At 45.9% G+C, this 22,123-nt stretch overlaps 1 protein-coding gene across 1 annotated transcript in view; it reads left to right on the top strand.

Annotated features, from left to right (window-relative positions):
- PLXNA4 (plexin A4) overlaps window positions 1-22,123 on the top strand; it is a 489,083-nt gene that overhangs the window by 308,971 nt on the left and 157,989 nt on the right. The window contains exon 4 of the mRNA XM_018046916.1: window positions 231-362. Within this exon, the coding sequence (XP_017902405.1) occupies window positions 231-362 (132 nt within the window). The remainder of the gene's footprint in view (window positions 1-230; window positions 363-22,123) is intronic.

Consider the following 22,123-nt stretch of genomic DNA (forward strand, 5'->3'; position numbering starts at 1 on the left):
CCCTGGAGAAGAGAAAGCCTACCCACTCCAGTATTCTGGTCTGGAGAATTCCATTGGACAGTCCATGGGATCACAAACAGTCGGACACAACTGAGCAACTTTCACTTCACTTCACTGGGCTCACGGCCCCTCCCTTGCCCATGAGGAGGGAAGCTCCCGGCTGAGGCTGGAAATACGGCGGCTCAGGATCTGAACTCACATCTGAACTCTCTTCTTCCTCTCATCCACAGATCCGGGTAGACGGGCCCCGGGGCAACGCCCTGCAGTATGAGACGGTGCAGGTGGTGGAGCCCGGCCCCGTGCTCCGGGACATGGCCTTCTCCAAGGACCGCGAGCAGCTCTACATCATGTCGGAAAGGCAGGTAAGGCTCTCTGCGCTCTGCCAGACATTCGTCTTGCCGCTAAAGACTAGCCTGTGGCTCCGTGGAAACCTACAGGAGGCTGGCTGCAGAGAGGGGGTTTGATTTATTGGGCTCAGTGTGTATCCTTTCTGTTCTGCTGCCTGGGGATGGAGGCTGAGTGCACCAGAAACAGGGAATGAAATCGTTCAGATATCAAAATATCCGTGAGTCAAAGACAAATCCACTGACTTCAGAGTGATGGTGTGTCCAGGGGCAGGGCCAACACTTGCCCTCTTTTGAAGAAACGCAGTACGGATGCTCAAGTTTCTGGTCTAGATTTTCCTACACCCTGTATAATCTCCTGCCAAGGTCACCATCATGGACCCTGGAGTTCTATGGTGGCAAGGATTTGTCACGCCCCCAAAATAGTTGCGGGCAGCTCATGAAAGAGTCAGATGGATGGAGATTCTGAAAAGGTCTATGTGTGTGAAATGAGATGCTGAGGCATGTGTCCTGAGCCTTTGTGTGATAAGATGCATGGCATCACCGATGCAATAGCCATGAACTTGGGCAAGCTCTGGGAGATGGTGAGGGACAGGGAGGCCTGGCATGCTGCAGTCTATGCGGTCACAAAGAGTCAGACAGGACTGGGTGATTGAACAACAGCAGCAAGAACTCTAACATGAAACCTCCAGCAAATTCCATGAGGCCATGCCAGGCAGAACAAATACAGTGTGGGGATGGCTGTTAGCTGAGGTGGAGTAGGAAATGGCAAAGCTGGAGTTACTTCTGGAACTCAGCTAAGAACTCAGTTCTTCAGGGGTCCCTGAGCTTAGATCAGGACTCATAAGTTTGCAGCAGGCAGAGGAATCAATTTTGCTTTGGAAATCTGGTCAATTTAAGGGTATGTCCTGTGGTACCCTAATTCACAGAGTGTCCCACCCTGCAGAAAAAGCCCCACCCCAAGCATGGCTTTGCACTGCCATGCCTCCATTGCCTCTCTGGAGGATGGGTCATCCTGGGAGCTGTCCTCCCAGCCCATGAATATGTATACATTAGCTCTGAGCAGCCAAGGCAGATCCTCATCTTATTCATCTTCATTAGCGAGGCCTGGACTCCCCAGAGGACCTTGCTGACAGAGTCTGGATTGTTCCCTCTCTGCGTAGTGGGGGAGATAAATACCACATTATGCCACCCACAGGGCTGTGCATTATGCCTTGGGAGCCCACAGCAGCTCCACCCTCCCCCAGAACTCGATGACATCTTCTCGGGGTGTGGGACCCCCCATTCAGCCACAGTGGGACTCATTGTGGTGTCCTGGTTGAGGCTGCCATGGCCGGGGAATGGCCTGAGATGGGGATGAGCAGGGAGCATTTTATTCCAGGAGTCAGGACCCGTATGAAGCTGCTCCTTTGCTTTCATTCCTTATTCCCTTCTGCTGGGGCCTACACTCTCTCTCCCTGCGTACCTCCAAGGCCCTGGATACTGAGAGGAAGTAGCTTTCCTCTGTGGAATGAATTCTTCAGAGAAGACCCAAGACCTCTACAGGCATTGAAGGCTGTAGGATTTCTTACATCACCGGAAAGCCAGGGTTTCTGAACCTGAGGCTTAAAGACTTCCAAAGAAGAAAATACAAAAGCTGCGTGGAGCCCCCTCTGATAGATGCCTTGGGATTTGAGCTTCTTGACCTCAGCTGTCCTGATTCCCTGAGGGCACAGTTAGTGGTCAGCACCCATTTAGGCTTGACCTGCAAGGCCTGCTGGGAGTGCTGGATTATGGGCACTTTGGGAAGAAGGCAGGAGTAGATGGAGTCAAGGCCTTCATCCATCATGGCGCTGCTTCTCACGGAGAAGGGGTGGCTGCCACCCAAATCATAGCGCCAAGGCCCTGATATCTGGGCCAACAATCCACTGGGGTTGCAGATTTTCAGTGGGGAGTGGTAAGGTAGCAAGACGGGTAAATAACCAGGCCTTGTTTTCAGGATATCTGATCATAAACCGTGGTCCTGCCATTTGCTAACTCTGATCTCAGGAGCTGTTAAGCTTTGTAAGCTTCCTTGTTCTCAGCTGGCACATGGAGGTAATGATAAAATCCAGGAGTGTGGTTCCATGGATCAAATGATGTAATGCGTGTAATCAACATGAATCAAGCCTGGCACAGAGTAAGGACTCGATAAGTAGAGGCTCTTATTCTTACGACATCGCACCAGGAGTGTGTGGAACTGGCTGCGTGTGGAGTCGGGCATCAAGATTCTGGGTAATCTGTGAAGGGTGGAGTACAGGTCAAGGTCAAGGCAGGCTCCTGAGCAGGGATCCAGTCCTAGTGGAGAGCAAATCAAGAATTCACAACCTGCAGCTCTGATGGGACATGAGCAGCCTGGTAAATACAGCTGGAGATACAGTAGGCCCCAGGGCATCAAGTGAGTGAATCATGAAGGACTGGAAAACTTTGCAGGCTGGGACTCCAGGCTCAGGGTATGGGCTGATGACACTGATGTCAGCTCTGCCTACTATGGGCTTCAGTTTCTCATCTGGCTAATATTTTATTGTCCCTTAAAGCTTAGCTCTTTTGCCACATTCTCCACTGAGCTGTTCCTGACCCGGGGTTTACACCTCTATGGTAGCTCTTCTGAGTCTGGATGACTTTCTTATTTATCTATTTTTAATTGAAGGATAATTACTTTAATGAATTGAAAGCTAAAGCCATATGATCATCTCAACAGTCGCAGAGAAAGTTTTGGACAAAATTCAATATCCATTTATGATTTTTTTAAAAAAAAAAGAACTTCCAGAAAATAGGCATAGAAGGAACATAGCTCAAAGTGATGACTTTGATTTTTCCCTCCTACCAGACTGTCAGCAGATGGAGGACAGTTCTTTGTCTTCCTCCCTCTAAACATCAACTTTAAACCCTTTATAGGTATTCTGATGAATGAATGAATGAGCTCCCAGTGTCTTCACTGAGCCAGAGTTAGAAAAGAGACGGACTGATACAAACAATTTATTGCTTAATTCCTAAGTTTGAACTTAGGTAATTGATGAAAAGACTACACTTTGGATAAAGGAAACCCGCCCCCTACCCCCCACAAACTTCAGCCCCGTGTTTATCACTGCCATGACTTTTGCCCTGTTCTGAACTATTTTTTCCTTTGTGTTTTCTCTTGTAAAAACTTGCTGGTTTAACTTAAATAGCCTACTTGATCTCTTAAATAATAATATCATACATCTCGTGTGCTAGCCATACATAATATTCCTAATTGTGATATTGTGATTTAAAATAAGAAAAACGTACTTGGTCTCCACCTTATTTATGGTGCAGAATTACCACAATCTTTGGAATTTCCTGAGTGGTGAGAGTAATGGAGCTACTATTACAGTTATTTGCAAGCGGAATAATTCCATAGCCAGATATTGTTTCTGTTGTCATGGAGAGATGAGTTCCCTTTATTTCTTGTCCAGCAAGGGCTGCCTTCCATGTACACCTTTTTTGGGAGTGGTTGAATGCACCCTGCTAGGTATCGATGTCATTTCGTCAAGGTCTGCCTGTTTCTTGCTGGGCTGAATTATGTCTCTGTCTCTCTCCTTTCTTCTGCATGACTCTGGGTATCTCCCTAGGGTGTGTGTGTGTGTGTGTGTGTGTGTGTGTGTGTGTGTGCGCACACACACCTTCCCCTGTGTCTGACTCTGTGTGTCTCCATCAGTCTGTGTGAATGTATATGGTATATTTACTGCAACTGCTGCACTCCCCAGGGAACGTCTATATACGCTGAAACCAGTGCGATAAAAACCTGCCAAACTGATGGGAGGGAAGTGAGAAGTGTCAGTGAGGCAGACGCTCGAAGAGCCGAGGTGGCAGAGCTAGTGGCTGTCCTCAGGTACCCTGGAGCGACCCCCTACGGGGAGGAGAAGCAGCTATTACCCCCACCAGGAAGGTGTCTTCCTTGATAGCCTCAGAGCAAGAGGCAGATTTCTCAGTGAATTTCAGCATCCCTGCCAGCCACACTCCACCTCTCCCCTGCCGGAGAGCCGGGGGCCTTGAACACATGTTTCTGCTCACGAGATACACTTTCAGTTGTGTTTGGGCCAAAGCTGTCTCTCACGGAGCTCTTTGTTTTACTGACTCCTGTTGACAGTGGGTGAGCTTCAGGTGCCTGGGGACATCACAGCCTGTCCCTCTCGTAAGCCAGTGGCACTCCAGTCCTAGCTGTGGGCCAGGATACGGATGCCTTCAGGGGCTGAGGAGGTGGGTCCACCTGTGGCGGAGTTACCTAGGAAAGCAGGGCCAGGCAGGGGTCCACCGTACTCGGTCCACTTGTCTCCATCATAATCCGGTAGGGAAGCAGTGAAGGCCTTCTTGCTTTGTGATGAATCACCCAGGCCTCATTCATTCGTTCATTCAACTAGGCAACTGCGATGTGCTGAACACGAGCTCAAGCACTGGGGATTCAAAAGTGAAGAAGCATAAATATCCTTGACTTTAGGAGCTTGTGGTTTCAGCAAGAGGAAACAGTCAAGAAGAATCAGCCTGCTAAAAAGTCCTATAGTAGATTATCAGGTAATACATGCCAGGGAGCAGGGTAAGGGAATTCAGGAGGACTGCTCAGGGTGAAAGTCTTAAATTTAAAAAGCACAGTGATCAGAGAAGGCTTCCCAGAGAGCAAAGACATCAAAGTGAAGGGGCCTGTGGAGGACCCCTATCCCCTTCTGTGTTTTCTGTATTTCTGTTCATGCTCTTTGCCTGTGAAACGGAGAGATGGTGAAGAACACGCGGTGAAAGAGAGGGCTTTGGGGAAAGGATGCTTTGTAAATGATTTGTACCATGTTGTGAGTTTCAGAAGGAAACTCAGCTCAGGGGAAGGTGATACTGGGGTTCAAGGCTCACACCCCTTGGGACTCGCACCCTCTCTGGGTGGTGCTTCTGCCGAGGACCCTCTGTGTGATTAAGCAGACCATTATTGCCCCTCTGTGCCTCAGTGTCCCTCCCTGCCCCCACCTGCCTCCTGGGATGGTCTGAGGCTAGCCGGCATGAAGTCTAACAAGCTCAGAGGTCCATGGATCTTGGTCTCATACAAGTGCAGTCCCGGGGTCCACGGTGAGGCCTCCTGTAAGAATGATTTCCCTCCCTTGGTGCTGGGTCCCCAGGCACTTGCCATTCCTCCCGCCCCTGCAGGGCCGAGCTGTCTGTTCCTGTTTGCATTTGGATGGCTGACACTCTGATGAGGCCATTTGGACATTTGCTCCTGGCACCCAGACAAGGCTGTTCCCAATAGCTACTGAGAGAGCGGGCTTGAAGTGCAGGCCTGAGAGCAAGCGACAGCCCGTGAGCCACTGCAGGCGTTCCCAAAAAGAGAAGAGCAGGTACCCCATTTCCCCCAGTTTCACTCAGGTGGACGCCTTCCCGCTTGCCTGGAGCTGTTCCCAAAGGATCCTGGGCAGCATGACTGAGATGTTCCACTTCTTCCTTCCTTCTAATAAAGGCAGAACCTGGGCTTCCCTGGTGGTCCAGTGGTTAAGAGTTCTCCTGCTAATGCAGAAGATACGGGTTCAGTCCCTGGTCCAGGAAGAGCCCACATGCCATGGGACTAAGCCCGTGCACCATAGCTACTGAAGCCCCCTGCCCTAGAGCCCACGTTCAGCCGCAAGAGAAGCCATCGCGATGACAAGCCCATGCACCGCAACTGGAGAGGAGCCCCAGCTCACAGCAACTAGAGAGAGCTTGCACACACCAACGAAAACCCCAAATCAGCCCCCAATCAATCGATTCATTCATCTTGAAAGCATGGCAGAACCACTCCCTGGGAGGGACCTGGGCAGGGGAGATGACTTCCTGCTCCAGGTTCGACACTCCGGCGCTGGTAGCTGAATTCTCCATCGCACCATAAAACCTTAGGACCAGAAAAGCCCCCAAGGCTTCTCAGGCCCAGCTCTCTCCTGCTGCCTTTGCCTCTGTGATTCATGAGCAGACTGAAGCCCAGAGAGGTGAACGGCTTGTTTAGAGTCACACAGCAGGTTGGCAGAGGAGCCAAGTTAGAACACAGCTCAGCTCCTACTGCAAGGTCTGCTCCGGACCCCCCTTCCAACGAGGACCATGGAGCTCTCGAAGGGGGCGAGAGTCCTCTTCATTGCCTAGTCTTCCCAGCAGGACAGTTCTGTATCCCAATCCTTGGCCACCAAAACAAGCTTTTGAAATCAAAAAGGCTTGCTGGGGTGGGGTGAGCTGATTGCGATGCTGCCGGTGATGATAAGAACTCAGAACCAGGACTTCTATGGTGGTCCGGTGGCTAAGACTTTGTGCCCCCACTGCAAGAGCCTTAGGTTCAATCCCTGGTCAGGGAACTAGATCCCACATGCCATAACTAAAGATGTCGCATGATGCAACTAAGGCCTGGTGCAGCCAAATAAATAAACAAATAAAAATAAAAGAACTCAGAACCCCCCCACTGCTGCCTGAAGAAGGGCCCTTGGTTTGTTTATTCTTCCAGTCCAGTGCACATTGGGACAAGAGCCCCTTTCTATTCTAGAACATCCTGGAGGTACACAGAGCTCTAGACACAGCCAGAACACCCCATAAGGGGAGTGCGCAGCAAAGCACCCTAACCCCACACTCCTTTCCCAACAGACTTGCGTCTGAGGGGGACACTCATAGAAAGTGCAAAACCCTCTAACATCTGAACAGAGTCAAATTCAGCAGCCTCCGTGAGAGGGAAAGAATGACAGTGGCCTGGCGCATGTTAGATGATCATGGGGGTGCCTGGCAGGCAGAAATGTGTGCGAGATGGAGACGCTGGGACGATAAGGAATAGGCCGAGTAGATGGGGCTTCACCCTGACCCTCAGAGCTCATCTGCTCTGCTCCCCGGAGCAAGTCACTCCAGCAGAATTTGTGTTTCAGTGTCTTCATGCAGAAAGCACAAATGATAATAACCAGCTTTCAGGGCTTTTAGGGCTAAAGGTAATACATGGAAAGTGTCGGGCGTGGGCGGTATCACTATTGTTATTACTATTATTACTAATACTCTTAGGAACACCCAGATGAACCACTTAACCTTTGGTGGCTAAAAGCTAGTTCACCTTCAGCCACCAGCCCCCCCACAATCCCCGGGCACCCCCCAATACCCTTTAGAATCCCCCAGAAAAGCCTGAGCACCCCCTCTTCATACCTGTTAGCACCAGGAGACTGAGGGCTGGGGGCCTGGGGTCTCCCATCCCAGTTAGATAGAGCTACATCCCTGCAAAGGGCCTGGCAGGGTTATCTTCATAACTGCTTCTGCTTGTACATGCATGCTAAGTCACTTCAGCTGTATATGACTCTTTGTGACCCCATGGAGTGTAGCCCGCCAGGCTCCTTTGTCCATAGGATTCTCCAGGCAGGAATACTGGAGTGGGTGGCCATTTCCTCCTCCAGGGGATCTTCCCGACCCAGGGATTGAACCCTCACTTCTTATGTCTCCTGAACTGGCAGGGGGGTTCTTTACCACTAGCGCCACCTGGGAAGCCTCAGGGAAGGCATTTAGTTTTGAGTCCAGCCCCACAGAACTTGAGGTCATCATAGACTGGGCATCTGAATAGATTCTGTCTCCTCACCTGTCAGGACCTCTAGGGCAGACAGGAAAATGGTTTGTTCTCCTTCTCTGTGCCCCGAACTAAAGAAGAGCTAGTATTAAACAGAGGGCAGAGGTGGGCAGAGAGGGGGCTGAGTGGGAGGAAAGACAGGAAACCTGAGGGCCAGGTGATTAGGGGAACGCCCGGCAGCCCTCTGATCCTGAACTCCACTCAGCATCTGTCTCCAGCACTTGGTCTGACAATCAGATCCTCTCTCCGCTCGGTGCCAGGGTCCCCATTATTTCAGGCACTTGAAGTACTGTCGTAAAGGCAACGACCTGTGACATCCCACTCAGCAGCACATGCAGAGACTCCACAGTATGGGCAGACAGGGGCAGGGGCTGCGTCTCTGCCACCTTTCAGGTATCTCTCCATGTGTGTTTATTGAGTGCTTACTGTATGCCCAGTGTAGGGCCAGGCACTGTGCAGGATAGAGAAAAGCAGAGCACAGTATGTTCTGGAAGCTCTGTGGGAGTGAGATGGGTGCAAACTCCAGCCTACAGGGTGTTGAAAAGAAAGGGCTCCAACTGCTGGGGTTGCCTTAGAACCACAGTGTGTGTGCTAAGTCGCTTCAGTCATGTCCAGTTCTTTGTGACCCCATGGACTGTAGCCCACCAGGCTCCTCTGTCCATGAGATTCTCCAGGCAAAATTACTGGAGTGGGTTGCCATGCCCTCCTCCAGGGGATCTTCCTGACACAGGGGTCAAACCTGCACCTCTTATGTCTCCTGCCTTGGCAGGTGAGTTCTTTACCACTAGCACCACCTGGGAAGCCCTGTGCATTTGGGGTCCTGGAGAAGGTGGATATTAGCCCAAAGGGCACACTCTCCTTGCAGCTTAGGTGGGTATTGCGAGGACTCTGGTCTAGAAACAGAGCTCAGGGTATGTGTCCCAAGACAAGCCTCAACTCCGCAGGCACCCCATCCCCTAACCCAGGGTGGGTGCAGACGGAAACCATCCCCCACAATCCCACCCCTCTTCCCTTCCTCCATGGATAGCATCTGAACGGAAGTGGTTAAGTTCAGTGAGAACTGATCTGAGTTGTGCTTGAAGTTCTGCAGAAAAAGAGAAATACTGGATCCTTAAGTGAGTTGTGTGCTCAGTTTGAATATTGATGAGAAGTTTTCGAAAGTAAATAGACGCGTGTTAATTTGTGCCATTGTTTGAGAGGACTAGTTGGCATTAGTGATGTCACATGACTTTGCTAAACACAGTATAGGTATAAAAGTAGAAATTACAAATAGTAGAATTATATCTGATCTCTCTTGTAATTACCTTTCAAGTATTACATGGAGACAATGGAGACATGAATTTGAAACTGACTCAGAGACGATGCAATCATTTCATGGGAATGTATGATGGTTGAGGAAGAGACTGTCTGGATATTTAAAGAAAGTTGTGCAAAACAATGGAGTAGAGAAATAGGTATATCGTCCTCAGACAGGGTTCAGTGCTGGTGCGGAAGACGTTCTAGTACCTTCTGCGTGGCTTGAGGGTGTCCACAGCATGAGCCAGAACCACCGGTCCTGATTTCTGGTCTTGGCTCTGCCACTTTCTACCTATATTACTTTGAGAAAATTATTTAACCTCTGGGTATTTCATTTTTCTCAGCAGTAACACAGGGATGGGCTAGTGCCCACTGACTGAGTGATGCCTGGCACTTAACAAGGGCTCAACAACTCTTAGCTTTCATCTTTATTATTAATATTTCTATTAGAAGGGTGCCTATATTTTATTGAAATGAGTTCCACCTATAATATTTTTACTTCCCTCATTCATATGCTCACTCTTGTCTTCTCCAAGACCTGTGAGGCCCATTTTTTGATGCCTAAAATAGCAGAGAGAAAACCAAGGCAGCCTCCATGGGCCACACTTTCCATGTCAGCTCTGGCTTCTAGCCTGAATCTAAGGCACTGAGGCTGCACTAGTGGCCTTGCACAACTCACTTCCTTGAGATGTCACCTTGGAAGGGGGTCACCACTCACATCTGTGGGTCCTTCAGGGTAGGAGGAGAGACCCCTCAGGGGAGATCCTACTTCCCTGCAGCCCCCTTTAGTCCACATGACTTGGTGATAAGTGCTCACTCTCGTTAAGACGAGGGAGTCTCAGGAGATGAGCAGTACACACGTGACGTGGCACACGTCCACAGGTTCTCCCACATTTCCCTTGCTTTGGTGCCACTTCAAACATCAGCTAGTCCAGGGTTCCCTAGATTTCATCCTCAGCCGAAGTTTTGCAGGATATTGAAAAATAAAAACAAGCCTTCTTTGGTCTAATGCATTTGGAGTATTCTTGCCTGGGAAATCCCATGGACAGAGGAGCCTGGTGGGCTATACAATCCATGACATCACAAAAGAGTTGGACATGACTTAATAACTAAACAACAACAAGTAAGCAGATATCTTGACGGTAGCATTTCTTAGAGCATCGGTGTGTTAAATCTCCAAGCTAGGGGAGCGCTGGCAAATTTAGGAAGTCGTGTCTCCCAGACTCCTTTGACCATAAAATTCACTTTACCACGAGCACTCAGGGTGGAACTTTCACTGGGAAAGACTTCATTTTTATCTTTTCCCAGCTTTTCCGGGTTTCTCTCAAGCTGTTTGCCTGGCTCTAGGCCTGGCACTGGTCTCATCCTCTGCACTGTTTCATTCCCAGGCACAGACTGGATTTTTGGTCTTCACTCTTCTGAGTTTGGGAAAGGAGGGTTCTTTTGATCTGAGCCTTAAAATCACAGATAGACTTTGGGGCTAAGATTCTCTCCTTCCAGTTCACTGCCCCTCATTGTCCCCTGGACTCTCTTTGCTCATAAGTACTCCCAGGACCATCTCTCCTCCATCCTAGGTTTCTTCTGCCCTCTTCAACTCTGAACTTAGCCCCAGCCTTAATCCTCAATTCATTGTTCTCTGAAAGTCACCAATTTTATTAAAATTATTAACGTTCTGCCTCTTGCCTACTGTCACCATTCAGATGTATACTGCTCTCACCTGAGATTCATAGATTCTGCCACTTTGCATCTTTTCAGAGGGTTCCTAATGTAGGAGCCATTGTTCTCAGATCGTTATTAGTCTGTCTTCAATAATTCAATAATGCTGCTAACCTGCTATTCCCCAATTCACAATGATTTTGAGGAGACAAATCATTTAAGTATGGCGGCTTCCCTGGTGGCTCAGATGATGAAGAATCTGCTTGCAATGCAAGAGACCAGGGTTCAGTCCCTGGGTCAGGAAGATTCCCTGGAGAAGGGAATGGCAACCCACTCTGGTACTCTCGCCTGGAGAATTCCATGGATAGAGAAGCCTGGCAGGCTACAGTCCATAGGATCACAGAATTGGACACAACTGAGCAACTAATGCTTGCTCCAGAACACCAAAGACCAAACTCTCAACATGTGGTACCCTTTTTTTTTCCCCCCTTTATTGTAGTGGTCTGAAAGTATAGTTTGATGCTAAATGGTGCTAAGAATGGTCAGATGGTGCATGGGAAGAAATGATTAGAGCATCTATTTATTTTTTATTTAAATTAGGAAATTAGGCTTTGCTCTTTTAATATACGGTGAATACTGTGTGCCATTTTCCTGCCTTGGTCTATACATCAGCCATTTATGTGTCTGGAAGGCATGGAGGTATGTGGAGGGGCTTACCTCTCCCAGTGGTAGACACTGGCAGTCTTACTGACCGATTCAGTTTCACATATATGACAGAAAATTTGTACATGCAACTGATACCATGAATATTTGTTTAAAAAAATCCTTTAAATAGAATCTACAGTATTTTGCAATGAGCTGAGAGTGAGCATGAAAACTTATTTTGTACAACATAGAGGTTTTCTGGTTATGGAAATATAAAGATTTTTCTTTTAAAAGAATCAAAATGTTCTACATTTCCTGACCTTTTCAGTTCTGACAAGCAGCTGTCAGACCTATGCCACTTTGCTGATAACTTTGAAAACTTAAACAGTTCATCTGCCCCCTCAGTATAAAGGCAATGTGTTAACAATGATTTAGAAAGTAACTACTTTCAGAAAGCATTTAGGGTAAGGAGAGACCATATGGGAAGAGAAAAAGGATGTTTGGAAATATTTTCACCTTTATAAGATTTGATAATGAGGAAATATGACACTTAAAAAACTCATATCTCCGTGCTTTAAATACTTGAAAATAGAATCTTCAACTTGCTTAAAAATCTTCTAAATAGTTTCTGAGAGTTTTGACCCATTTGTTAAAAAATATAAAAATTTTGCATCTTCCTATTAGTTAAAAGAACCGTTGATTGACATCAGAAAAGGTGGAAATCTATTAGCTGAATTTCAACAAGAATCTTCACATAATTGGTTCATGAAACTGAGGAGATATATATATATATATATATATATATATATATATATATATATCTTGATTTAGTCAGCATAGCCAGCAATGCACTTTTCGCATCTCTGTGTATACATGAAGCGTCTTTTTGTTGTTGTTATGATGGCCATGTTGAAAGAGCTGAACCCTAGACCTCAAAACCCCATATCACAAAGCGCTAAACAAGTATTTTCGAAAGCAATGGAGGCAATCCCAACACATCAGTCTCACCATCATTCATAATAATTTTCATGGTGATAGTAAAATGTTTGTGTCATTCATTAATAATAGAAAATAAAAACTAATATGGTATTTTATCTTTATCTCATTTCATTATTTCCTCATTTTGTAATAATGCAATGATGTTAATAAGTATTCTTTGTAAAGAAATATATGAGCTTTGTAAGTGCATGCTCAAAAACTGGTTTTTACTATGGGTATGCAATCAAGACTCTTTAGAGACCCACTGGTCACTGGAGTGTGTAAAGTTGCAGCTGTTTCATAAATTATTCTCATCTCAACCTCTGATATTCATTTTCCCATTACCTTTTAAACCAGCCTCCTTTGTACCCAAGAGTTTGTTTGCTTAGACCCAGCTCAGAAGCTCACAGAGTCTTCTGTGAGTTGGTGCATCCATGTGGGTGGAGTCCCTGTGGTCAGTTTCTTTATTCCTCAGTAATTTGCCCAATGCCTTCTAGATCTTTCTAGGGCCAGGATCCCTGAAAAGCAGATTGAGAATTCCCTGTGGGAGCAGCAGTAAGGCATTTGAGATGATGCTGACAGATGAGAAAATCTTCAGATAAGCAGATAGCATTGCCATGGCTGAGCGGTGAAAGGTGAGGGGGAAGGTTCTTGCATCAGAATGATCAGAATGACCGTGGGGCTTGAGGATCACTGTGTGTGTGCTTGTGCTTAGTTGCGTCAGTCGTGTCCGACTTTTTGTGGCTCCATGGACCACAGCCCACCAGGCTCCTGTCCGTGAGATTGTCCAGGCAAGAATACTGGAGTGGGCTGCCATGCGCTCCTCCCGGGCATCTTCCCTGTCCTGGAACTGAACCCACACCTCCTGTGTCTTCTGCACTGCAGGCAGATTCTTTACCACTGAGCCACCAGGGAAGCCCGGTGAGAATCATTACATACACAGAAACCAGTCTGGAGTTGGTCTTTTCTCATCGTGTCTCCAGTTACCTCTCATTTCTTTGTCTCATTTCATCCCCATTCTTTCCTTTATCCTATTTTCGACATTCCTCCCACCGTCTTCCTTATTTATCCCAATCTCTTATCTCACTCTTCTCCACATCCACCTTCCACGTTCCCCTCCCTGGGGAGGGAGGCAGAGCTAGAATGGGGTCAGGCCAGCGTTTTCCAAACTGCTGGTCATGACACATTAGTGGGTCGAGAAATCAATTTAGTGGGTCACGGAATCAATTTAAAGGGTCATGACCAGAACGTTTTTTTAAATGGAATAGACGAAAATCAAATAGAACAGTGTCCATCAAACATAGTAAGGATAAGTGCTATCTGTAAGACTATATATGTGCCTGTATGTGTGTGCCCTGGGTTGCAACATAAAACATATCAGTTGCCGGCAGTCCTGGAGTCCTGGGTGGAATGAACACGCTGGCCTAGGGGAGAATGAGAATGACTGGCATACACTGGGAGGAAGCTGACTTCAGCTCTGAACTTCTGGCTCACATTTCAAGCCGTGCTAATGACATCATCTGCTCCTTCACTAGTTTTTAGTCAAGTGATTTCTCAGTTCCAACAGTTTGGCTTCGACAGCTGTTTGTTAACAGTTTGGTGTGACAGCTGTGGGCTGGTAGGCAGGCATTGGACACAGAGTAAGGCTAGCTGGAACTGGAATCAAAGCTTGGCTTGATGTGAGTCTAGACTTCTGAGCCTCTGTTTTCTCATTTGTGCACCAGATCCATTCTTTCCAATCAGTTATTTTATTAAGGTTTTGTCATTCAGTCGCTAAGTCGTGTCCAACTCTTCTGTGACCCCATGAACTGCAGCATGCCAGGCTTCCCTGACCTCCACTATCTCCCAGAGATTGCTCAGATTCATGTCCTTCGAGTTGGTGATGCTATCTATCCATCTCATCCTCTGGCACCCCTTCTCCTTTTGCCTTCGGTCTTTCCCAGCATCAGGGTCTTTTCCAGTGAGTTGGCTCTTTGCATCAGGTGGCCAAAGTATTGGAGCTTCAGCTTCAGCATCAGTCCTTCCAATGAATATTCAGGGTTGATTTCCTTTAGGATTATTAAGGTACACATGGCAAATAAATTTATTTGCACCGTTCTCTAGGGTGCTGGAGGTCCCCCCATGACCAGAGGGAACCAGACTCTGGAGGACACGTCTCCTCCAGGCATTTTCCAGCTGCCCAAAGGGCTGGAAAGATCAAAATGTTAGCCCACCTGCACTCCATCCCCAGCCTCACTGCATGCCACCACTCCCCAGGTGGGAAACGCTGTCCAGATGACCACAATATACAAACAGGTCTGGAAATATTTGTCCCTGTAAACCTGTGTGTAGGTCCCCATGCTGGGAACATACAAAGATGCGAAAGACATCAATGCCATCTAGAAGCTGACTGTTTAGCAGTTGTCCTCACCACCTGCAGTTTGCAAGAGATACTGTGTGGTTCAGGGCCAGCTGAGTCCTGATCAGCTTTTATTTGCAGTGGCCTGTTTTTTGCCTGCGGCCCTGACACTTGAAAGTTTCTTTTCTTTCTGTGGGAACTGAACATAACCTCTGAAATGCCTTGTAATCTTGATATTTCTCAGTTATAGACATAAACCTGAGGTGAGTCAAGACTAATGGCTCTCCAAATGCCGGATTCTGCTGCATTCACCGTGTGTACCGAAGGGAGTAAAACTAATTACTGCCTTCTTAAAGAGCTGAGCCTGGGTGGGTACACCCTTGAAAGTGGCCAGCAGAAATGCTCCATCCTCCCCATGCAGCTGCCTGCACATCTTTCGGCTAGAACGTTTGATGCCCGAGGACCCCTGCCTCGGGCCATTAGCAAGAAGGCTAGTCATTATTAACTATTTGGCATTGATTGATGACACCAAGCTCTTTTTTTTTTGGCCACACATGGGCTGGTGGAAGGCACCTAGTTGACCCCTGGAATTTGGAGTTTATTCTGCCATGAAAACAAAGAAATAAATTAGAGCAATGAACAGAAGCCCCTATGGTTAAACACACTGGTTAGAGCCACTCACTAACCTCTACTGATTGCCTCCCCAAAACCACAAAAACACCAAAGAATCCTGCCTCTCAGCCCTTTGGTTCTCACTCCCAGATTCCTGGCACTCTTCCTCTCTAGACCATTAAAATGAAGAGAGAGATTTTTGTCCTTTTTTTTTTTTTTTTTTTTGCCCTTTTGAGCCCAGTGTCACAGAAAGAGATGGTGTTTGTGAAACATCTTGCTTTATAAATTCAGGAATTCCAGGTTTATATAAATGATCCTTCTTTAAAATATGCTTATATAACAGACTGTATGTTAATAGTACCATGGAAATGGCACCCCACTCCAGTACTCTTGCCTGGAAAATCCCATGGATGGAGGAGCCTGGTAGGCTGCAGTCCATGGGGTCGCTAAGAGTTGGACACGACTGAGCGACTTCACTTTCACTTTTCACTTTCATGCATTGGAGAAGGAAATGGCAACCCACTCCAGTGTTCTTGCCTGGAGAATCCCAGGGACGGGGGAGCCTGATGGGCTGCGGTCTATGGGGTCGCACAGAGTCAGACACGACTGAAGCGACTTAGCAGCAGCAGCAGCATGTTAAGAGTACCATGGAAATCTCTCTGCATAGAACATAACTCTTTTAACTTTGTCAGGTCGTAGTTGATGTTTCTTAAAAGTGAGTGACACGTGTTATTAAATGATATCCTTTCAACTCAATTCCACAAGCATTTGTTATTGACCTACTAGAGGGACTGGCAAGCGACAGTTCAGATCTGATTGGCCACTGCTTTTGTAAATAAAACTTTATTTGGACCCAGTCACACCCATTCATGGACATCTCATCTATGGTTGCTTTTACCACCACAGCAAGCTGAGTAGGTGAGACAGGCCCTATGACCTCTCCAATGTCTGAAGTATAAACTATCTGGCCTTTTATAGACAACAGTGTGGTTTCTCCTGAACTACTATATGTTAAATCTCAAGCTCAGGAGGAAAAGAGAGCTGGATACAAAAGAAGTCTGGCAGGGCCCTTGTCCTCTGGGAGCCTGAAAGTTCATGGGGGAGAAGGATCTTCTTCATAAAGTGTGAGCTGCCAACAGTGGTCAGTTTTCTGCTCAGCTACACGGTGTCTGTCCTCACCCTGGGCCTCTGCTTCCATCTTGCCATCTGTCCAGGATGCCCCATGACCTCTCACCAGAGAAATCTTGTGTGTGCTTCACACCTGCTTCCCCTTCCCGTCACTCCCACCCCCACACTCTGCACTACACTCTCGTGCGTGTTTGCCTTTGCAGGCCCGGAGGCTAATTGTACCATGCAGGTGTTCAATGAGCATCTGGGATCTTCAGATGAATCCCCACACTGATTTGCGAAAGAAGGGGGAAACCTCCATGAAATGACCTTCTCATTACCAATTTAAAAGAAATATCCCAAGCAGAGCCCAGGCGAAACTCATGAGCTGGAACACGCTGCATGTCATCTCAGGCCAAGACCTTCGCATGAGCTCTAAACCAAGTTCCAAGGATTCCCAAGATAATGAAACCATGTGGGTTCCTGTCTTCTATTGTCTGTCTGTGTCTGTGTTAGTCACCCAGTCATGTCCGATTCTTTGCAACCCTATGGACCTGCCAGGCTCCTTTGTCCATGGGATTCTCCAGACAAGAATACTGGAGTGGGTAGCCATTCCCTTCTCCAGGGGATCTTCCCGACCCAGGGATCAAACCTGGGTCTTCTGCATTGCAGGAAGATTCTTTAATGTCTGAGCCACCAGGGAAGCCCACTGTCTTCTATACAAGTCACTATTTCTGGAGAATATCTTTTGTACATTTTTGGTTGTATAGAGAAAATAAAGAAAAAGAGGGCCAAATAACATATTCTTCTCCTGCTTTCCCACTAACATCTTCTAAACCCCACCCCTACACAAAAGGAATTTTTTTAAAAAATCAAAATGAGAACAATAATTTTATGTGATAGGATTATTTATACGGCTGTTCTCCCCATGATGAATCCATCCAGGGGCTCAGCACCTCCCCCCAGGTGCCAATTCATAAATCAGGAAATGCTATTACCCACTGGCTGTAAAATCGGAGCCCACCCCAACACAGAGGACTCATTTCAGGAGCAGCTGCCACATTTCCAGGGTAGAAATGAGTTCAGAAAAATCCACCTGGCTGTCTCGAAGGAGGAGAAATGTCTTTTATTTGATAAGTAATCAGTCTTTCCTTCTTTTCAATCCCTTCTCCCCTAGAAATACATGGAATTAATGGCACAGATATATGCTATTCCACAGAAATAATAATAACAAAGCTAACTAGATTGAAGTGGGGTAAAGGGCGTGAGTGAGGATGGTGCAGATTTCCTAGGAAACCTTTCCTAGTAGCTTAAATCAGTTCATAAAAAAAAAGCTTGGAGACAATTTAGTGGAAGTCCCCCTTTCTGGGTGTCTCCTGCAAACACAGGGCAGGCAGAGAACCAAGAAAAAGAGTTGAGAAGGAGGGAGTCATCGCAGAAAAGACTGCAAAGTGATTATTAGTGATATCTCCAATGTAATTAGGTACTTCATTTTTATCTCAATGGATATGTGTTGGACTGAAAGTGAAAATGTTAGTTGCTCAGTAGACTCTTTGTGACTTCATGGACTGCAGCCAGCCAGGCTCCTCTGTCCATGGAATTCTCCAGGCAAGAATATTGGAGTGAGTAGCCATTCCCTTCTCTAGGGGATCTTCCTTACCCAAGAATTGAACCTAGGTCTTTTGCATTGCAGGTGGATTCTTTACTGTCTGAGCCACCAGGGGAGCCCGAATTGGAATGGGGAGGGACCATAAAGAGAGTTAAAGAAAGAGAAGAAAGGAGAGAGAAATGAGAAGGAAGGTGGAGAGAAAGTCTTCTAGGGGTATGACCATAGTCAGTTGGCAATGGGAAAGATACAGCAAAACGGGTGATGCCCGTGCATCTCTGCGGCTTACATTCTAGAGGCGGTGGTGCTAGACAGTGAGCAAGTAATCCCATAAGCAGCCAAGATAACTTCTTCTAGTGCTGAGTGCTATGCAGGAGTCACGTGGCAGAGTGGAGCTGGAACTAGCAATAGGGGGCAGGTTTAGGCTTGGTGGCCCAGGAAGCTCTTTCTGAATAGATGGCATATGAATATCAAATATCTATGAGGAGAACAGTCTAGACAGAGGGAACAGCAAGTGCAGAGACCTGAAGCAGGGTGCACTTGGCACATTCAAATAAGAGAAAGATGGTTGCCATGGAGAGAGACGCCAGGGGCAAACGGAAGCCCATGCAGATGTGTAGGAGACAACTTTGGAATTCTCCAACAGGGCCAGGTGTCTGTGACTAACTTTTTTTTTTTTTTTTTTTTTTTCTGGCCTCACCATGTGACATGCAGGACCTTAGTTCCCTGACCAGGAATTGAACCTGTGCCCCTGTGTTGGGACTGTGGAGTCTTAACTACTAGACCACCAGGGAGGCCCCAACCATGACTAATTTTGATCTAATTCATGTGGCAGAGCAACAAACAGGAAATTGTGCAGAAAAAAAAAAAAAAAAACAACGGGAAAAACCTCTCTTCTGTTTATTGCCTGAACTGGCCTTTGCCTGAGCATCCTCTAGAACAGGAGAGAGATGTTCTTTGATAAAACAGCAACAATGATAAGAGCTAATAGTTCAGTTCAGTTCAGTTCAGTCGCTCTGTCGTGTCTGACTCTGCAACCCCATGGACCGTGGCACACCAGGCTTCCCTATCCATCACCAATTCCCCTATCCATCACCAATTACCGGAGCTTACTCAAACTCATGTCCATTGAGTCAGTGATGCCATCCAACCATCTCATCCTCTGTCATCCTCTTCTCCTCTCACCCTCAATCTTTCCCAGAATCAGGGTCTTTTCAAATATGTCAGTTCTTCGCATCAGGTGGCCAAAGTATTGGAGTTTCAGCTTCAACATCAGTCCTTCCAGTGAACACCCAGGACTGATCTCCTTCAGGATGGACTCCTTTAGGTTGGATTTCCTTGCTGTCCAAGGGACTCTCAAGAGTCTTCTCCAATACCACAGTTCAAAACCATCCCAAGGGACTCTCAAGAGTCTTCTCCAACATCACAGTTCAAAACCATCGATTCTTCTGCGCTCAGCTTTCTTTATAGTCCAACTCTCATATCACATTACTGCTGGAAAAACCACAGCTTTGACTAGATGGACCTTTGTTGGCAAAGTAATGTCTCTGCTTTTTAATATGCTGTCTAGGTTGCTCATAACTTTTCTTCCAAGGCACAAGCGTCTTTTAATTTCATGGCTGCAGTCATCATTGCAGTGATTTTGGAGCCCCCCAAAATAAAGTCTTTCACTGTTTCCATTGTTTCCCCATCTATTTGCCATGAAGTAATGGGACTGGATGCCATGATCTTCGTTTTCTGAATGTTGAGCTTTAAGCCAACTTTTTCACTCTCCTCTTTCACTTTCATCAAGAGGTTGTTTAGTTCTTCTTTGCTTTCAACCATAAGGGTGGTGTCATCTGCATATCTGAAGTTATTGATATTTCTCCCAGCAATCTTGATTCCAACTTGTGCTTCATCCAGCCCAGCATTTCTCATGATGTACTCTGCATATAAGTTAAATAAGCAGGGTGACAATATACAGCCTTGACATACTCCTTTACACTAATAGTTACATATTGCTTAATGTAACCTGACTGAGCAACTGAACTGAAATGAACTGAACTGAACTGAATGTTACCTTGGCAGTGTCTTTTTGTATGTGTGTGTATGGAGGGGCTTCATGTTTTGTCAGCTTTACTGAAGCATAATTAATATAAAATCACCTGTTAAAGTGCACAGTTATATGGTAGTGATGTTTATAAGCTGATTGCAATGGTGGTCACATGAATCTATACAGGCGATAAAATGACAGAACTATAGAGACACTTCACAGCAATGTCATTTTCTTGGTTTTGCTACTACAATTTTGTACAATGTAATCATTGGGGGAAACTGGATGTTGGATACATGGGACCGTTCTGTATTATCTTTGCAACTTCTCAAGAATCTAAAATTATTTAAAATATTTTTAATTAGAAAGCAAAATAAAAATTTTAAATGTAGATAGAGGAAAACAATTTTAATTACACTACACTAATCATTGTTGCAGAGAAGATCCACCATTGGATACAGAAATTAATGGGCAAAAGTTAGAGGAGAAGCAGGATACGTGTATAGTCCTAATGTATTTCTTCCAGATATTTATTCACTTTAATGGGAAAAAAAGTAACTTGACAGTGGAGAAACCACCTTAGTCAAAGTTAACATCATCAGCAACAAGACATATCAACACGATGAGTTCCTTGAGCGAATGCACTGACAAGGACATAGAATCGCTTTTATAACATTCTTGCCCAAAATGCATACATTCATTCTCGTTTTGCAAAAGCCTCAGACCAACCCAAAATGGGAGACCGTCTAGAAAATAACTGACTAGTATTTGTGAAAAGCGTCCAAGTCACAAAGACAAGGAAAGATTGTTTGAAATTACAGATGACTAAGAATTACATAACTGAATGGAATGTGAGATTCTGGAAAGGAATAGAAAATTAAGTAGAAGAGCTGGTGAAATTAGAGTCAGACCTAGAGTTCAGTTAGTTTACCAATGTTAATTTCCTGGGTTCCATAGGTGCAACATGGTTGTGTATGTTTTTAATATTAGGGAAGCCTGAGCGAAGGGGATAGGGGAAATATTTGTGCTAGTTATGCAGCTTTTCTCTATGTTTAAAATTAATTCAAAAGAAATAGTTCTTAACATTTTTAAGTGAATGCAGTAATGTAGTCATGACTGAAATCCAGATACGTTGTTGTTCAGCTGCTAACTCATGTCCAACTTTTTGCGACCCCATGGACTACAGCATGCCAGGCTCCTCTGTTCTCTCCCAGAGTTTAGTCAAATTCGTGTCCATTGATCAGTGATACTATCTAACTATCTCATCCTCCACCACCCCCTTCTTCTTTTGCCCTCAATCTTTCACAGCATCAGAGTCTTTTACAATGAGTAGGCTCTTCGCACCAAAGTGTCGGAGCTTCAGCTTCAGCATCAGTCCTTCCAATGAATATTCAAGGTTGATTTCCTTTAGGATTGACTGGTTTGATCTCCTTGCAGTCTAAGGGACTCTCAAGAGTCTTCTCTAACACCACAGTTCAAAAGCATCAATTCTTCTGTCTATAGACGTTTCCATCCCCTCACTTTTTTTCAGCTATAGATTTAAAGGTTTTTATTTTTCTATTTTGTAAAGACTTAGTTATTCAGATCATGCTACCCTAAGAGACATGCAACAACTAACAGATTGCTGACCTATCCATTGAGAAAATTACTAAACACGTAAAATCGTTTCTCAACAGGTCTACATCTTAAAATTGCCAGTGAGATAGCTTTAAAAAGCTGAATTTCCCCTATTTTTTTTCCAAAAGCATTAAACACCATACCCTTCAGACACATTTCTTCTTCTCTAGATATCAATTTTCCTGAAACTTTTCGAATAAAAGTAGCAATATTAGCTTATTGTACACTTTTGTCCATTTCTTCCAGCTTTATGTCAGTCTCCAGAAATCACTCCTTCCCCCAAATTCCTTCCCTGCTCCATCATAGTCAAACCCCTCCCCTATCA

Source organism: Capra hircus, chromosome 4, assembly GCF_001704415.2.
Source record: "Capra hircus breed San Clemente chromosome 4, ASM170441v1, whole genome shotgun sequence".
Taxonomy (NCBI): domain Eukaryota; kingdom Metazoa; phylum Chordata; class Mammalia; order Artiodactyla; family Bovidae; genus Capra; species Capra hircus.